This window comes from Strix uralensis, chromosome 23 (assembly GCF_047716275.1).
Source record: "Strix uralensis isolate ZFMK-TIS-50842 chromosome 23, bStrUra1, whole genome shotgun sequence".
Classification (NCBI taxonomy): domain Eukaryota; kingdom Metazoa; phylum Chordata; class Aves; order Strigiformes; family Strigidae; genus Strix; species Strix uralensis.
Window position 1 is genome coordinate 4,594,851 of NC_133994.1, and position 18,520 is coordinate 4,613,370.

Below are 18,520 nucleotides of genomic sequence, written 5' to 3' on the forward strand. Positions count from 1 at the left end.
CAGGCCACAAGTTCCAAAAGCCTTTTTTACATGAGAAGCACCTTTCCTACACTTGCTGTCAGTTATAGCCCCATGAGAGTACTGGCCTCTCTTGAGAACAGCTGCACAGCTCTTTTCACCATAAAAATGCCTACAAAAGTAGGAATTCCACTTCAGTACGACTGGCAACTCTTTACCAGGTGTCCACCTGATGTAAACCCCAACTAAATTGAGAAATAATGACAAAGAGAAGAGGATAATGGAATCAACTAAAGAGTGAAACAATCAACACCAGGAAGGCAATTGTTTAGACATGTTTTCATGCTATAAGCATTAAATAAAGTTTTGAGCAAAGAATTCTAAATTTTAAAGCAAAGAAAAAGGTAACAGTGAGAAAGAGTTAACTCATATATTGCATTTATTCTGAATTCTTAATACCACTTGAGCATTAGAGCAGAGGAGGAGACACGGTCAGGAGTACAATCTTTCAAAAATGCTTGTGCTAACCAAGTATTTACTAAATATAGTGATGATGGCATCACAAGAAACTATGCTAAATATATAGATAACTACGTAGCCTTACTAAGTAGTATCACTTTGAAGTTTTCTGATGCATATTTTCACTATCTATAATGTGACAAACCGAAAGTCTTGCACCAGGAGTCTCAAGAGAAATAGAAGTTTCATGGATTAAAATGCACTAAAGTCTTGGGGGTTTTTCCTTTTTGAATAAGAAAATAACAATAAACAGTTTTATATAACAACTCCAGTATCTCTGTAGAATCACAAAGAATTATGCGCATTTATTTCAAGTACAACTTGCCTTTCCCAAACAACCATTTTCAAACGGTTTATTTCCTAGCCAGGTAGTAGCAGCTGTTGCAACAGCACAAATTTTAAAAGCGTGAAATAATAGATATGTAAACAGCTATCAACACCAGACCAATAGTAACCTATTTGACTTGTAACTCACTTTTTATCCACTTTTTATCCAAAATCCTGAAAACCCCACAGAAGCTGTTAAGTCAGTCTCTCTTGGGAGGTAAGCATCTCAACTACTTTGCACCAAACGCATCCTCTTGGCCTCCTTGCATTAGCAATTTAACTGTATCGAAGTATCCCTGCACTGCTTTGTTATCCCAGACTTCCTTGACTAATCATTCCATTTAGACAGTCCTCTACTCTCTCAAACCAACTGCTCAGTATCCCAGGTGAATCAGCCATTACATGATGTTCCACCACTCATTTGCAGGAAATTTTTCAGGATTCACTGGGGAATGTGTATAAAAAGATTTCAGATACAGAAAACACCACAGCTTCTAAGATTTTCTCCTTAATATCTCAGTTTTGCAAAGCTCATTTTCAGAGTGTTATCAAACAGCGCATAAAATAAACAGCTAAGCATCCCTCTGAAATGGCCGACACAAAAGTAAGAGAATCTGGCATCTCCTATGGATAAAGCAAACATGTTGACTCACTAGTACACTGCATTTAAGTAAGGCACTGCTGGCTGCCGGCCAAGATTTAAAACAAAGATGACATCCAGTTAAAATGTCTCCAAAGCAATAGAGGCCATACAGATAAGAAAACAAGTTAATCCAGGTGCAAAACAACATCATGAACACTACAAACTGGAAAAACGCCAAAAGGACGACATTTATAAATGCGTTCACATCAGCCACTCAAAACTCACCATAAAGAGCAATTACTTTCATTTACCAGAAATCCAAAATACAAATACATTATTTTGAAGAATAGCTTCGATGCGGACCCAAGCAAAGAAAAACTGTGTATCATTTTTCCAACACAACAAATCTGCATAATAAGGCTTATTATGCCCATGAAAAATACAGAATAGACCCTCCTTATCCTTAGCACACTGGAATGTGCTATTGCACCCTTTTTTTTTTTCCACTGCTCACATACTTGAGAAACATTTTTAGTTCTATATGGCTGCGGAGAACTTCTGCATAGGCTTGACAACTTCAGTTAATTCTCACCACTATTGCTCAAGCTGCTTGTGTCCAAGCATCTATTGCCACTTTGTGACAACTACAAAAATGTCATGAAGAAACTGCTAAAATACTTACAGTCACAAAATAAAGATGCTCCTTATACAGACAAGTTAACTTATTTCTGAATTCTTTTACTGATCAGCAGGTTTATATAGATTCAGTGACATGTATATATGAATTCAGTGACGTGGTATCTTCACACTAAATGTAAGTCTGAAGCCTGAGGCTGTTTGTCAGCCTAAAATACAGTGAACCCACATGCATTCTCCCTTCAGACACCTGAAAGAAATCCTGGTCAGTTATTTCAACATCCATTAGACTAGAAAGGAACTCAGAATACAGTTATGTTTCTGACATCTATTTGCTCCTGCAATATTAATATTCATTTCTACTAACCTTAAAATTCAATCCTTTCCACTCAAGAAGCCCGACAAAAAAAAAAAATCAAACCGACTATAAATTTCCTATTTTAAACATGTCATCAGTTGAATGACTCAGTGTCATGTCCACTGAAGTTGCTCTACGGTGATATACAATTCCCGGCCCCTTGATTTTCAAAGAAATACTATCCAATACTGAAAATGTTATTCATCTCACTACATGGAATTATGGACCGAGTGGCCCATAATTGCAATTAAGCCACTCCCCTTCATGCCTACTCATCCAAGTTGAGAAAGTCACTAGTTGGCCGTCTCCAAGAGCACTACATCAGACAGTGGTCTTGGTTGCAGCTACCGCCATTTGGCAGCTTGAGGGCAATACGTGTTTGCACAGAAACCCTGACAAGGTAAATCCTCTACCAAAACCAAATACAACTCAGAAGGCCAACACACACTCGTGAACACCACTGGCTCCACATGCAGTGCTTACTCTTCGCTGCTCTACGACAATCTTTCTCCCAACCCCAGATGACTAAATTCCAGTCTCACAGGAGGCCTTGGCCTAAACATACACAAGTTAATCCCACAATGTACGGTGCATCACCTTCTTTCACTTACCTTCCCCCTGCTCCATCTTTAACTTGAAAGGTACTATAACCTTAAAGTACTTTTTTTAGCCTGTATTCTGTTCACCTCTAAACCCATCAAGTCTCCTTCCCTTTCCAGTCATTTTTTCTGTTCTAGTCCTTATTACAGCTCCATCAACTACTACATTCTGTACTGGCTGCTCTGTCATCTGCAAAGATCCCTTGAAAACTGAATTTAAAGATGTGTTTTGTTATGCAAAGCTCATGACCCCCTTTATAGACAGAATCATACCACTAATAGAAACTGAAAGGAGATGCCTGATTATCTGCATTGATTCAGTGAAAAATAAGCAAAACAACAAAGAAATTACTGTGAAGTAAGCTATAAGATGAAATATAGCAAGCAAAAACTATTGCTCTGAACATCCTTACACACTTACCAAAATTTGATTTCTTTTACTGAAGGATAGTCATCCATCCTCATGTCATCCTGCATTTATTAGTAAATAAGAGCAAGCATGAAGTAAGCCACACAGGAAATGGTTGTGCTACAAATTCACTGTCTTTCTTCACAGCAAGAGATAACATTCATGTGTCAACTTCCAAGGGCCACCTCAGACAAGTTAACCATCTCATCTGTTACACCAGTTTGCTGTTGACAAACCAAACCCAACAGAAAAAAAAAAGGGTGGGAAAAAAAAAAGGAAAATAGAAGGGGTTTTCATAACCTTTGCCACTACAATGGCAAAATAAAGAAACCTTAAGTTCCCTGCACAGTTAGTGGGATTCACTGCCTGTCTTCAGCCATGAGTGCATTTGCTTACTTTCCTATTTCATGTAAAATGTCCCACTGGAGATGAAGTATTTCTACGACACATGGTAGAGAGTCATTATGCCTTTGGGCTTGTGATATTCACCAGATGTGCCCTAGTTCTGAAGGGTTACATTAATATTCCCACACTAAAAGCTGCTTTTAAAATTAGAGCTTCAATACATGCACTTAAAAATCTTTTAGAAAAAACCCAACCACCTCACTTTTCCAAACACATGAACCTTTATCAGCTTAAATGCTGCAGTTTATGTATCTTCACAATTAGAATCCTTTTATGTTTTACCTAATGAGTCAACACTTGCATCATCCAAGAAACAAAGCCTTAGGCTCCCTGCACAGCACGACACTTCCACAGGAAAGATATTCCTTGAAAGCCATTGTCAAAGAACTGCCTGTAACCCCCACCATCGTATTTCAACAGTCAAACTTCACAGTGAAGCCGTAAGCAACCAGAGTTCCTATATACACGCATATCCCAGTTTTGACATCCCAGTATCTTACTGGATTACACATTCTCTCCCTCATTTTGCTCTCCTTCAGATATTCCAAATTAGAGTTAGAGATGCTGAAAAATGATGCACCAGATGTGTAAAAAAACCACCCCACTCTTAATTTAGGTACAACTTAGGGGAGTTTTTTCAACACCAAGTTTGAATAGTTCACACATCACCTCTTACACTGTCACAACCAACCTGATGAATCATCAGGCTCATGTAATTGTATATATTTACTGCTGTATAATAAACATACTCTATATTCAACCATTCAGTGTGCTGAAAAACATACTTCAGATAGACTTATCCCTGCAGCATACACGTACACTCCTCTTACACGTCCACCACCTTAACTCAATATAGAGCTAGCACTCATGCCACCACTCTCCTTAAGTCTACAGATTCAATTGCACCACAGTCAAAATGGATCTGAGAAACTGTAAAAGAAACAGTGTCCAGGGCAGTCCTGCAAAACATGTTTGTTTCACCAGAACCATCCTGGATTTTTTTTTTTTTTTTTAAATAAATCTAACTGTTTATTGAGATAGACCCCAGTTCTTTGGGAAACAATTTTATTTAGAGACTTTACAAAGTCAGATATATAAGGACTTGAGAGGGAAGGAGGGAGGCACTATAGGGGTGTGTGTGTATATATATATATTTGTATATATCCTGAATACAAGTTGTGGGATAGGCAAATAATTAAAGGATATTTACATCCCAGAATTAAAGGATATTTACATTCCTCCATTCTGCTGTCTAAAATTAAAAGGCTTAGCTGTCCTAGTACCCTCTGCCAACCAGTGAAGAAGCATGATCAGAGAATTCTGAACTGTCCTCCAGAAATACCTCTGCCCAAGCCAAAATTAGTGGGAACCCTAAGCAGCAGGGCTCTGCATTTCAATGTCTCACATACTTAAAGTTAAATGCCACAATCTTTCACCACCACCCACCAAGAACAATTAAATACAATTAGGAGCCCGATATTAGCAGTTACAGAGCATTAATAACCAAGTGGTACCTTCCAAAGGATCAGAAAAATATTTGCCACATTCAGTGAATTCTAAAACATTGAAATCTGAATTTGCCTGTATTCCAAATACAGGAAAATTACCAAACCTTTGAAAACAAAGGTCAATAATGGAACCAGACCTCTAACTACAGCAATATGTTTGGCGTGAGGGTTTAGTAACAAACGTAGAAACACAGAGGAATACATTGGAAATGATAAACACATAGTTTTAACTAGAAAAATATTACCACTGACAGGTAGGGAGCTATACAGTTGCCTCTCTTCCCCCCATATGGCTGACAACAAACAAATTGCTGGTCTGATCTTTTAGTGTCACTTCCTGCTGAGCAGATTTCAAGCAACACTGCTGGCTCCTTGTCAGAAAACAATGTGCTAGAGCCCTGTTCTGCAATAAATGGTTCAACCAATTTACTGTGTTCATTTGAAACTCACAGGAGTATTCCCAATGCCTGGACTATAGTTCTTATTTGGCAAATGATTTTATTATAAACTGGTATCATAGTGAATCCATTTTCTTTAAGGGGTTTTGCTGCTGTTTAATGGACTGTCAGCATAATTTAGATTTCATCTATTTAAACTCATTCAAGCCTGGCTCCTGATTGTACAATAAATGGAACATATTTCTATTCAACAAAATTAATGACAGCTAATTGTAGTCTGCAGTTCCCAATTTTATAAAAGCAACTGTTCTGCAGTTCAGGCACCCAGCTACATGATTTCCCACACCAATTATTTCCCTGCACTTTTCATGCATGTCCACAGCACTACACAGTTCTTGCAAGATGCATTCAGACACATTTTGTTAACAATTCTGATACAAAGCAAACATTTTCTTACAGAAACAGCGTTACCAAAAAACAAGGACATCACAGATGCCCAGCCCCTAACTCATGCTAGGGTATCCTCCTATCTTAGAATTGTTTTTCAATTAAGCCCATGAAAAAGGAGGAGGGGTGGGAATAAGAGTTCTGGCCACTGAAAAGAATTAATTAAATAACCAGTTAGCTTAAGAGCTCCTTCATTAGCAGCAGATAAGCTTTACTGCATGCATGCCATTTAAAAGTCTTTTCTGATCTTTTAAGGTCACAGCAAACTTGTGCTGGAGGTGCTCCATTTGCTCCCAACACTGCTATTTTACAAAATTCTACATAGCCACTTGTCTCTCAAACCTGAACTGGACGCATTTCAGTAGCTCTTCAAGGACACTCATTTCTCAGGTACTGTGGAAAAACAAAAGGTGAGCAGCACCACAAATGTACCACATTGCTACATAATCCCACTTTTTTAGATATCCTTTTTCTCTGTTAAAAAATCCTCAATATGCAAATTACACCACACTTGAACAATGACTACAGATAATTTCTGAGTCTTTAAACGCAAGCATTAGTAATGAGCCTTAAAAAACCAACAGAAGTTGTCACAGTCCACATGAAATCAACTGAACAATCTCCACAAAGTCTTCAAACAGTGCCCACGATTGGCCAATACACACAAAAATCTGAAGAGATCCCGTATGTCTTGAGATACAGAATCCTTCTTGTCACGCACTTTCCATTCACTTGTGTTTCCCAAGTTTTGGTAACGAGTCAGTGGTGACATTAGAAGAAATCAACAGTATACAGCTGGCCCACGAAGCTGTACTTCATGTGAAAACTGGCATCTTTAGATGGCTTTGAGTTTAAGAAGTTCTTCTATTGGACCGTGCATAATTGTAACTCCGTGCTCTAGCAGGCAAAACAAGCACACCAAGAGGACTTGGAAGAGAAGACTCTTTTATTCCCAAGCCCACTACAAACACCAAATGGTTGCTTAATTTCTCTCCCTTAGCTACGCTTTTGATAATTAAAGTGCAACACACTACAATACCTCATCAAAATATGGATGGGCTTTATTTGTGTAGCCCTCAACTAGAAAAAAATTACAGCCATTACTATTTCCGTAGTAATTTGCCCATCACTTCATCTTCCCAACTAGCCAAATGGATAGAGAGTAATCCATTTTGTTACTGGTGCAGCCATGAACAGAAACACATGTTCAGAAGGGGAAAACTGTGTCACTTGAGTGAGGATGATTTTCACAGAATACTGTATTTCAAATACTGCAGTCTCTTGCCCTAAAGCCAGCTGTGATGCAAATACAGACACCCCCTCAAGTCAGCATATGTGATATCCGCCCTGGTGTCTGCTAACCTGATATTCACCTACCTGCAGGTACCTAGCAGCACTGAAATAAAACACCTGTATTTTTTTAGAAAAATCTGTATGTATTTTCCAAAACAAAAAATATTTTCATATTGTTTAAATTTGTAAATAGCTCTGAGATGCCTTTTATACAGGACAAATCAGTGCAGCAGCTGTTAAGTTGACCTTACAGCAGAAGTGTATTTACTTTGTTTCAACACTGGTATGTTACTTTCTTCATTTTAAAGCATAATGACCATGCTAGTATGCTAGTCAGCTGCTTAAATAAGAAATGTCCATTTAAGGAAGAAAAAGATGCTTTCCTCGCTATTAAGACAAGATGAATACAATCACCACAGAAAAGATACCAGCATAAATTTTCAAGCCAAAGTAAAATAAATATATGTCTACATTTAGGTATATTTCATTTGTATGGTTTGTTTAGGAAAGAAAAAGTCTTAAATCTATATCAGTTTTCATGTACATCTAGCCACTCTTTTTACAGCAGGGTTTCTGACCCTTTCTTGCTTTAAATCTCTCTACAGCTTTTCGTAAAAGCATCCATAACACATTCTGGACTTTGAGGAAGGAAGACAACTACATAGATCCATTCTTTCCACCAATGCTGAAACAAAGTAAAAATATTTCCATTTATAGTTCCATTTACTTGAGCTGCTTCTTTAGAGCAACACATGCTCTGCTACCAGATACTGTTTATACAAAACTCTCTTTAGGACAAAAGGAAAACCAAGTAAGTTGCCAAAAATTTACGATATTATAAAAAAAAAATTCAATGATCAGTTAGATGACATGCAGTTACAGACATAAATACCGGTGTGGCCCATCAACCAGCAACATGAAAATGGAGATAACTTTTAAAGGAGAATATATGGTCATCAGTTCTCAAGTTGTATTTAACCTCTTTCTTTTATTGTTTCCAAGTGGAATAGAAAATGAAAAAAGCAGTCTCACTTTAACACACTCTCTTTGCTTAGCCTGCTTACACACAGCACTGAGTGTCAAACGTGTAGAGAAATATCTCCCTCACCTATGAACTTTCTCCTCCATCCCCCCATGAATACTTCTACAAGTTATTTTCACAAAACCTGTATTCCAAAATGAAGCAGTAAAGGTTAATCCCAGGATCAAAGTTCTGACAGATTAGATTTCATTCCCTTCCTCCCCCAATTTATCAGAAAAACCTCCAGATAGAAGTTAAAGCAATCTTCTGGCATACACTGCTGTGCTACGTGGGAAACAGGAGCATCGTTCCCAGTAGAGAAGCTAAAATGAGAATTTAGTTTACTGCGTACCCAGGTGTTGTCATTATAATTGACCAAACACTCCTTTACCTAATTGTCAATGAAAGACGTGGCAACTTCCACAGAGTAAGAATAAAAGAAAAAGGGCTGGTAAATTCATAAGCTAAAAATTCAGGTTATTTCAATTGAAATAAATTGAGGACAGACCACGAACAATTACTGTGGCCACAAACTTCACTCTCACTTCTTGAAAACCACTATCTCAAGGAATTCTTTCCCCTTAGTCCAATTTTTCCACAGTTTTTATTTTAAAATTTCCATTCGCCGCATTTCATAAAGGCATGCTGCATTCTTCAAAGTATTACTTTTTGCTTAGGTTACAATCTTTCTACATTCATCCTCTGCAAAAATAATTCCCTAATGCAGTCTGTAAAACTGCTCCTACATGTGTTCCACAGTTACCTATGGTAGTTAAAGCACAAATTTTCAGCTATAGCTGTTGTAGTCACACACACACAAAAAATTATGTCAATAAGGCATTCATGTAAAGTTTCACATTCATCCCAAAACACCACAGCTGTACAAGGTATTTTTGTTTTGCATTACAAGTTTCTCAGGGAATATGTTACAAAGTTTATTTAGTACACAGCATATGTTTACAGACTTCACATAATCCATGTTACTGTTAGTGATACCTCGTTATAGCAGTCAGTGGGAGCACATCTCCTTTTGTTAGTGACCCACGGTTTGTTATGATGGAACACAGAGGGATGACTCACAGATAAAGTATTAACAATAGCCTTATAGAGAAAGCCTTATCTAAAATTCTCCACTTGCACAATCCATCTGTTATGAAAACACTATCATGATTTCATGTAATAACAAAGACAATATGAAAAACTACCTGTTACACCAACACTGGCTACGCCACGTCCCCAGTCCCAGCCCTCCAGCCCCCCTCCTTGCTGCTCTGCAGGATTTATACACAAAAGCCAAACAAAGCCAGAGGAATCCATTTGCTAGATCAACCTTGATCTGCACTTAAGACTCCATCTGTCAAGCACCAACAGCTGTCCATGCACAGAGCAGTGCCTGCCATATTTAAGAGTAAATATGAACTCAGTAAATGCATCATCTCTTTTTTTTTTTTTTCCAGTTTGGCTTATGTTTACTGCTTATGCTAACAGCACATATACAGAAAATTAGTTATGTGCAGTTAAGCAGTCAATGTATGTTGTCACATAGCCTTAATTATTTTCTACACAATATTACTCACCTACTCGCCTGATCTTTAAAAACCACTTTTCATAAACTCGCAAACGCCGAGAATAAAAACTAATTACAACCACTGTTACAATCCAATAGCACAGAGCAATAACACAAGTTTCAGCTGCATGTGGAAACAGTTCTCTACAGACCTCAATCAACTTCAAAAAATCCTTCTGTGATGCTTTTATGCATTTTTAAATGCTTTTATGCATTTTGTTAACCCTCCTGACATGTTTGAAAACTCACTCACTCATCCAAGCCTCTTCTCTATTTTTTTTTCCTTCTTTTAATCACTAAAGGAGGAGTGGGTAAAGAACATATTTTTGTTTCCACTGAAACAAAAGTCTTAAAGATAGTATCTTCTTCTAAAAAAAGATTGTTACAAGTTTTCCTCACCACTATTCACATATGCAGAAAGGTTGAAAACACAGTGGTGTAAGCGTGAAAACTAAGGGAACTCTCATAAACACATTAAGCAGCACAGCTCCTGAGGTTATTCCTATTTACAGCAGCTCAAAGTCTGTCACGGAATATCTGATTATTTCAACGACCTAGTATCAGGACACTAACAGACTTTCAAATGAAGAGGGAAATACAGAGTCATTGTGTTCGAACACATGCTCATCTCAACTATGAAGCTTTGGAGGGAAGAGAAGACCACACATGCAAAAATACACATCTCCATGACAAACGTGGTCAATCCACACAACATGGGCAGAAAACAGTCTGGCCAAAGACCTCCTGAAATTAAAATGTACACCTGAAAAAAATAAATTCATTGCATTTCTTCCTTCTGCCCAAGCATAAAGTTCCAATTTTAAAACTTCCAAGAAAAGAATTAACTTTCCCCCCCCCCCGACTTTTTAGCAGCCTAAAAAACACTTGCCAGAACTTCAAGGTTTATAGAAAAAATTTCATGTTCAGATTATATGAATTTTTATATTTCATTCTGGCATGGCCACCATTCTCAGCTGGTAAAGCTGTCAGAATAACTGGAAGGCAGCATCCAGAAGAATGACAAACAAGCATCAATGTCAAATACAAACCAATCTGTCAGGGCACAAGCCGAATTCCTGCATTTCAATTTCACCAACAGTGAACCCAAACACCAGTATACCACTTATTAACAAAGGAAATAGAGGGAGGAAGCGCTTCGGTTTAATTTTTATTTATTTTTTTCATAAATCTGATGGAGATTTCTAGATTAAAACAACCATTTCAGCAACTCCCTCAGTTACAGCAACGCAAAACATCTTGGCACAGTTATAATAAAGGGAGCATTTAACAATTAATTATGCCAGCAAAAACTAAAGCTTAGAAATTTAGACGTCTAATACTTGCTAACCAAACTGACAGTGGGTTTTAAGAAAGCTAGAAGAAATCTCAGTCCAACCGGATCTTGGGTAAATAGAATTCTGGTTTCACTGTGATTGGAACTCCGTTGGCCACCCTCCAGAGGACACTCTGATGTCAGGCCTGCCGATTCACACGAAAGATGAGCCACCATCTTTTGTTATTTTCTCATTGTGATAGTGCAATAACCCAACACCTGCAGGCTTCAAATCTGAGCCACAGAAGACTGCAAACTATTTCATAGCGTATGAAGCGCTCCCTTTGAAAAATGGCCACGTACTCTATAATCACAGAATGTATCAAAGTGAAAAGTAGTAAGATCTCACTTTGATACATTTGGTGACAACTGAGCAGCAGTATTTCACAACAGTGCATCCGACCTGCAAATTCAGTCTCTCTTTCCTTCTCTGATGCCTGTCCAGATAATAGCTTATGGGGCTATGGTGCCTCCTAAACAGCACTTAGGGACAGAAATCTAACAAAACTTTAAAGTGACATCAACCTATAAATCCAGAAAAGTTAGTACTCAACTCAAGCTATATTTTACAGCAGCAATATCTCACCTTCACTGTAGTGACAGTGATTCCAGTACTTTTTTTAAAAAAAAGTAACTAAACCAAAAAGTCCAACAGCTGTCCCAAACAGTGATTGCCTAAAACATCTCAAAGTGGCAAAGAGACACATTCCTATTTTTTTGTATACTAGGCCAGATGTTCCAGGATCCACAAGGCTAACTCTGCCTCCTTCCCTGCACCGTATCAAACCACACTTTCCGTATCTAAAACTCTGCACTTCTTCCAGCTTCACACAGATCTTAGAACACCCAGAACACAGAGGCTCTCATGTAAGCTGTTCCAAAGCAATTTGCTAGAAAACAATAGTCCTATAATGCACTACTCTCCCCGCAGAAGCATTTCACCTTGTGTTACCTCATGTTGATTCCTCTTGCTGATGTGCTGTTTATATAGCTACTGATGTCACTGTAGAAACAGATCCTCATAAATCCTTTTAATTCGTGCAGATCCTTTTAAATGTTTCTACGTAGGCAGAACAAACAATATTGTCCTCATCTCCAGGTGACATATGAAGTCATCTATTTTCCTGAGGCTCCAAACAAGTTAGACCTTCATCCAAAGTTTTTCCAGTCCAGCATTCAAGGTGCCATCGTGATGACATTACAGCAGTCTGCTCAGTAGCAACAATATCCTCAGTACTAAGTTCTGTGGCTTTAATATAGTAATACCCCTTCTTGATGTGTTGAACAGACTGAGGGTAAAAGGGGACAAGGACCATACAGCTTCCTCCAGCAAGAAAGGTATGCAAAAGTTCAGAGAACAAAAAGGAACAGGGCAATAAAAGTATCCGCATAACCAGCTATTCTTTTGATGCAGGTATTTCTGGAATTTTAACCCGTTTACTCCATAAGAGCGATTTATCAGGATAGTGAAAAGAAAACCTCCAGGTTCAAGGCCAAGCTGAAGATATGCAAGAAAAATACCTCCATACATCAGGTCCTTGTAAGACTTTAAGCATGTTGTTGCCCTCCAGAACAGGGGGGTGGAAAAGGCTCTCTGGAACAGCATCATCCTTTTTTTACATTGGCCACAAAATTAAAGTTACAGACAGCGCTATTTGTTTCCCATCACATAGCTCCCTCTTTCAGCTAGGCAAGACATTCTCTTAACCAAGTATCAAAAGCAGGGCCTGTACAAAAGCTGTTGTATTTCTCAACAGTGTCTGGAGTAGCACGGCCCTTGGAAAAGCCTGGAGAGCTGTTCCAAAAGCACCTTCGCCGCTGAAGTCCAGTACAATACGTTGACAACCGTTTGACTGACAGCACTTCAATACATTCTTCTATACAGAAAATCGTACACAGAGATCAATTGTCTAACCCAAACAACAGATGTAGTTATAAAGTCTGGTTTGCACAGCAGAGTATCAAAGTATTCAAATTCGCTTACAGTCTGACTATCAAAAACGTAGAACTGCAAAAAACGTACTACAAAACAAGACCACCAGTTTTAGAGTACACCCAATTAGGAGCCATGTGTTAACCATATTGCATGTGCATACAAACTGTATGGGAAATCAACCCTGTCAAACTGTGCTGTGCGTTGGCAAAAGCCACTAGAATAGAAGGGAATCAATCTGCACTAGAAACGGAAGGAAATTCAGCATTAAATAACCTAACTGAATCTAAGAGGATGAAAAAAAGAAATCTGTCTGGATGCAACTATCTTACACTATAATTACCTTATGCCATAAGCCTGTATAAGCAAATCTGAATACCCACTGTACAATAAAAATTAATTCTTTACCATTAACAGTCATTTTGACAAAAGCAAGGTAAGAACTAAGAGGGAAAAAATGAGAAAAAAAAAACCCCACATAGTCGATTTGGGAGGAAATGGGAGGGAGGCAGTGGAAACTGAGAGGACAGATGGGGAAGTGGGCCAACAAGCTTTTCGGACAGGCCTGTGTGATTTCCAGCAAAGCAGAGAAGATTAATTGCACAGTGTTGTCTAAGCTCTACTCAATAAATTTTAATACATGGTTTAAAGCTATGCATACATTCATTATATCTATGCAAATTAATAAGAACAGTATTTATATAGTGACAATATAGTGTAACCTTTCATTTGAAAAATTCCAATTATCTTGATTGTCTATTTATTTACAGTTTATTTGCTATTACTCAAATATAGCTGCTGAGCTCAGCACAATAAAAAGTAACATTAAGTGTTGGATTAAGTACAATACAGCATTGGGGTAAACATAGAATGAGATTTTAACCAAGGACTTCATAGCAAGAAAATGCAGACCTTTAACATTCATCTGTATCAGATAAGAGTATTTAAGAGAAAGAATCAAATGGAAAGGATTTCCTCAAAGCCTTGAAGATGTAAGCTGAAGACAGCTATCCATTCTGCACACACCTTTAATTTTCATCTTTCTAATCCTTGCTGTGCAAGTCTCATTAAACTCTCTTAATCCCTCTCAAATTTTATGTAATTTGTACCCTTAGCTACAAATACATCTCCCTATATGTAACCTAGCCGTACAAAAGAAGCTAAGATTTTCTTCTGCAATCGATGCTAAAATTGCTTTAGAATGTATTACGCAATGGAATGTGTATTCAGGATGTCACTCCTGTTAGGAAATTATGTTTTAAATAAAATTTTAAAATCGGTATAGTCAATTCAGGTTTCAGCTAGGCTCAGTTCCCTCCCACATTGAGCTAGCCAGTAATGCGTGTTCTCATTGCTCTGCAGTTTTCAAGATAAGGGCCAGATGCCAGGGAGAGAGCAAACTGAACAGAAAAGTTGCAATGCTAGGGTATATCTCATGCTAATTACTACTAATAGAACGTACAGTTTAATAAGCAGATTTTAAAATTACAGAACAGGTATAAAATCTCTCAATTATCATAAGTACTATGGCTTTCCTTGTTCTTTCACTAGATAACCTCCTCCAGAGCAGCTGCAACCACATCCTTGCAGCCCCTTTTCTTCAAACAGTGCAGAAAGATGGGCACAGAGAACATGAAGCAAGCTGCCTGTGGCCAGCGCTGGTCTTAGTTGAGACTGGGCAGACCAGCTTTCAAATCCTTTACCAGATCACGCAACCTCTTCCAAACCCGGCCAAACACACTCATATAAGAAGGAACTGCTCCCCAAGCAGCCAGCTCCCTTACCAGTTCTGCAACCACCACCACCAAAATACGTGGGATGAAGTACTCAGCCTGTTAGAGAAGATTGTTGTCCCACACTATCAACCATGTGTGCTCCCTCAAGTCCCGTAAGGCCTGCAGGGTACCTGGCCAGCATTTACAGAGCATTTGGTGCCTGACACATCTCCACGCCTGTGCTGTGACTGAAGCTTTACCTTCCATTTCAGTCCATAAGTAGAATCTCCCCCAGTGTGTAATTGCTGGCAAGTGAGAAGGTACAAGCCATAACCGAAGCTCTTGCCAGTCTGTACCTCGAGAAGATTGCTATTCTGAGCGGATACCCTCATGAAAAATACACCATAAACTATCTAAGCTCTCCCCACACTACCAGCATTTACAGGCTCTCCCCCCTCCTTTATTATCTGGCAAAGGCACAAACTCTGTATAACGACAGTACCGATTCCTGCTGTTCTGCAAATGTGCCTCTATTCAAGTAGTGCTGCATCAGAGGTACTCCAAGCACTGCACCTCCTGGATGAAGAGCGCTAATACTTCTCCATCCTTCTACAGGATAAAATGGAGATCACAAACTTATTTTCCATCTTCATATCAAGCAAAGTCTTTGCAATAAAGCCAGTGTATCCCATTGTACTACGGGGCCCACACAACAGCTGTTCTTAACAGATTCTAAATTGTTTTTTCATCCTCTGACACCGAAAATAAGATTGCCACCAAAGCTGACACTTTTACGGGCTCCCTATTGCTACTGCTCAAGCAACAAATATTACTCAGCTAAAGCCCTGACCAAGAGAAAAGGAGATCTTCTGAATGGTTTACAATTATATTTGAAGCATTTCAACAGACAAGCTATTCTGGCAAACGTTGGTAGATCTAAGTGAAAACAGACTCCACAACTTTCACAGGGAATAACAAGTATGCAACGCAACACCTCCAAAACCAGCAGAATTTCAGCCCGTCTGTATCTGCAGCTGATAATGCTCACACATACAAGTAGCAGTTCAGAGCATTTACAGCAACTACAACTGAATAGAGCATTTAAAACATTTACATCTGTACTCACACAATGAGATTTTAGTACTTGAGATATCCAGCACCTCATGGAAAAATTGGACAAGATTTTACCTCACTACTTCCCATGGTTTCTAGTTTTAATCCATCTCTATTTTGCTCCAGCAGTGTTACTACAGCATACTGATCACTTAACAGAGAAGTAAAATAAAACTACCAGAGCCCTTAAGCCAGTGTTTTGAACACTAAAGCCAAACATTAACTATTCCTTGTGGTGGAACAAACAACTGCCATCAGCACTTTTAAAATGCTGTGTAGATGAACACAGAAGTTCTTACTCAAAAAATGAGGAATACAGCTAGCTGAATCATCTGATTTTCAGGTACAATTTCATTTTGAGGAAAAAGTTAGCTGGCAGCAGCCAAAGCTTAGATCTTGAAGCCTTACATGAGACCCTAAAAACTTTATGTGAACTCAGCAGTAATTAAGAGGCACATCCAAGATATCCAGAGCTCCCTGCAAGCTTTTGCTTCTGTCCCCAGAACATCCCAGATACTTTGCTGACACTGTCTGTTCTGACCTGCAGCTAAGCTGCTGTGCACAGGCATTACCTAGCTATTAATGAAGGGGGTGAAATTAGTGACCTAACACATATGAGATCTTAAGTCACCTGATTTATATTTCACAAACAGAAGACAGGAGAGGAGCTCTACAAAGCAGATTCACAGAGAAATTTGTCAGAAAGGTTGGAAGATATCTCTACATGCCACCTAGTCAAACCTCTAGATCAGATGAGGTCTCGTTTCAAAGTCGGAGCAGAGTGCTCAGTGCTTTATCCAATTTAGTTTTGAAATTCCCAGGGACAGAGACTCCATACAATACACAGATAATTAATGTAGAAGAAAGAAAAAAGGGTGGCTCTTTTTCAAAGAGGAGCTAAGTTCATTTCAACAAATCAGATATTACAAGATACAGTTAAAAGCTTTTGTATGCATATCCGGTATTTGTCTCCAATGGAAATGTGGCAACCTGCCCCTAGGACAATTGTAATTTAAATTAACAGATAGCACATTGTGCTGTCTGCTGCAGCCAACTAACTGGTAGCTCTGGTGCACATTTATTTTCAGAGGAAACATAACATAAGAATTTCTTACCTCCAGGCCTGTATACAACATCATCCTCTGTGATAAAGGACGTTATTTCACCGTTGTCTGTTCTCTCGTATCGGGATTTCTTCTTGGGTGGTTTCTTTTTGCTTTTCTTTGTGGACTCCTCTGTGGTGGCACTGTTGTTGTCATTGTCCTCATCTTCACTATGGTCACTTTCCGCATAATTCTTGGCGCCTCCTTCCAACGTACAGCTCCGTCGGGGACGCGAGTTCTCACTCTCCCTCACCTTGTCTCTCTTGTCTCGCTCCTTATCCCGGTCTCTATCCCTGTCCTTCTCTTTGTCTTTGTCTTTTTCTTTGTCTGCTGTCATGATTCGCCACGTGCCTTCTTCTGTCCTCTCACGGCTGGGCCTCCGTGAAAGGTAGACAGTGAGCCTGGGCTTCAGTCTTCTGAATTTCTCACTCAAAGCCAGGAAAAATTCAACCACTCCAACAACCCCAGCGTTTTAAAAAGGTTCTTGAAGGGGTGGGGGGGGGAGAAAGAGGGGAAAAGCCCATGTTAATATTCAAAATTCTTTCAATTTCTGAAAATAAAGATTAAAAACAAAGAAAACAAACCCCACATCCTAAAGCAATTCAGTATGGAAAACACAAGACAGTAAAATACCAGGCGGTCTTCTGAAGCGTTCGCAGAAATTATAACTTACGAAGTGTCTATAAAATGTCTGAAGCTATGTCCAGCTTCAAAAAAGATCTCACAACTCCTTAAAAAAACCTTTTGTTCACCAGAGAAATATGTTGGATGGTAAGTGCTCACTGAGAACATCTATTGTTTTACACCTGAAGCTGAATAGGAAGCATGCAAGTGAAAAAAGCACATTTAGAAAGGGACAAGTGCAAGAAAGGAGAGTCTACAACTTTTTTTCCTCAAAGCAATTGAAAAGTTTCACAAACGGCCATATTGTTTTACATCTAAACACCACTAGCAACGGATGCCCTACAAAGCTGGTACACAGTAAAGAATGCCATCTGCCACCTCCAGGGCAATCTGTTAGGAAGTCTTCCCCCTACCCTGCTTTTCCAAAAATAGAGCTAACCTGTAATCCACAGATTACAGGAATGAATTAATTGAAACCAAACCACAGTAGTTAAAAGTGCACTAACAAAATCTGCTTTTCTATATACCAAAAATATGACCTTTCATGCTTGCTTTACCAGTAACAGAACACATGGAGATGGATAACTCCTCACCTTCACACATTCAGTTTCCTGCTGGAGAATAGGCAGGGAAGAGATAATCCCATATTTTTACTTCCCCGATCATTTATT

The 18,520-nt window shown here is 38.8% G+C and overlaps 1 protein-coding gene across 3 annotated transcripts in view; it reads right to left on the reverse strand.

Moving 5' to 3' along the window:
* Positions 1-18,520, reverse strand: part of RERE (arginine-glutamic acid dipeptide repeats) — a 254,992-nt gene that overhangs the window by 160,593 nt on the left and 75,879 nt on the right. For all 3 annotated transcript variants that reach the window (XM_074892540.1, XM_074892538.1, XM_074892539.1), the window contains exon 2: positions 17,238-17,708. In XM_074892540.1, the coding sequence (XP_074748641.1) occupies positions 17,238-17,562 (325 nt within the window). In that variant the 5' untranslated portion in view covers positions 17,563-17,708. The remainder of the gene's footprint in view (positions 1-17,237; positions 17,709-18,520) is intronic.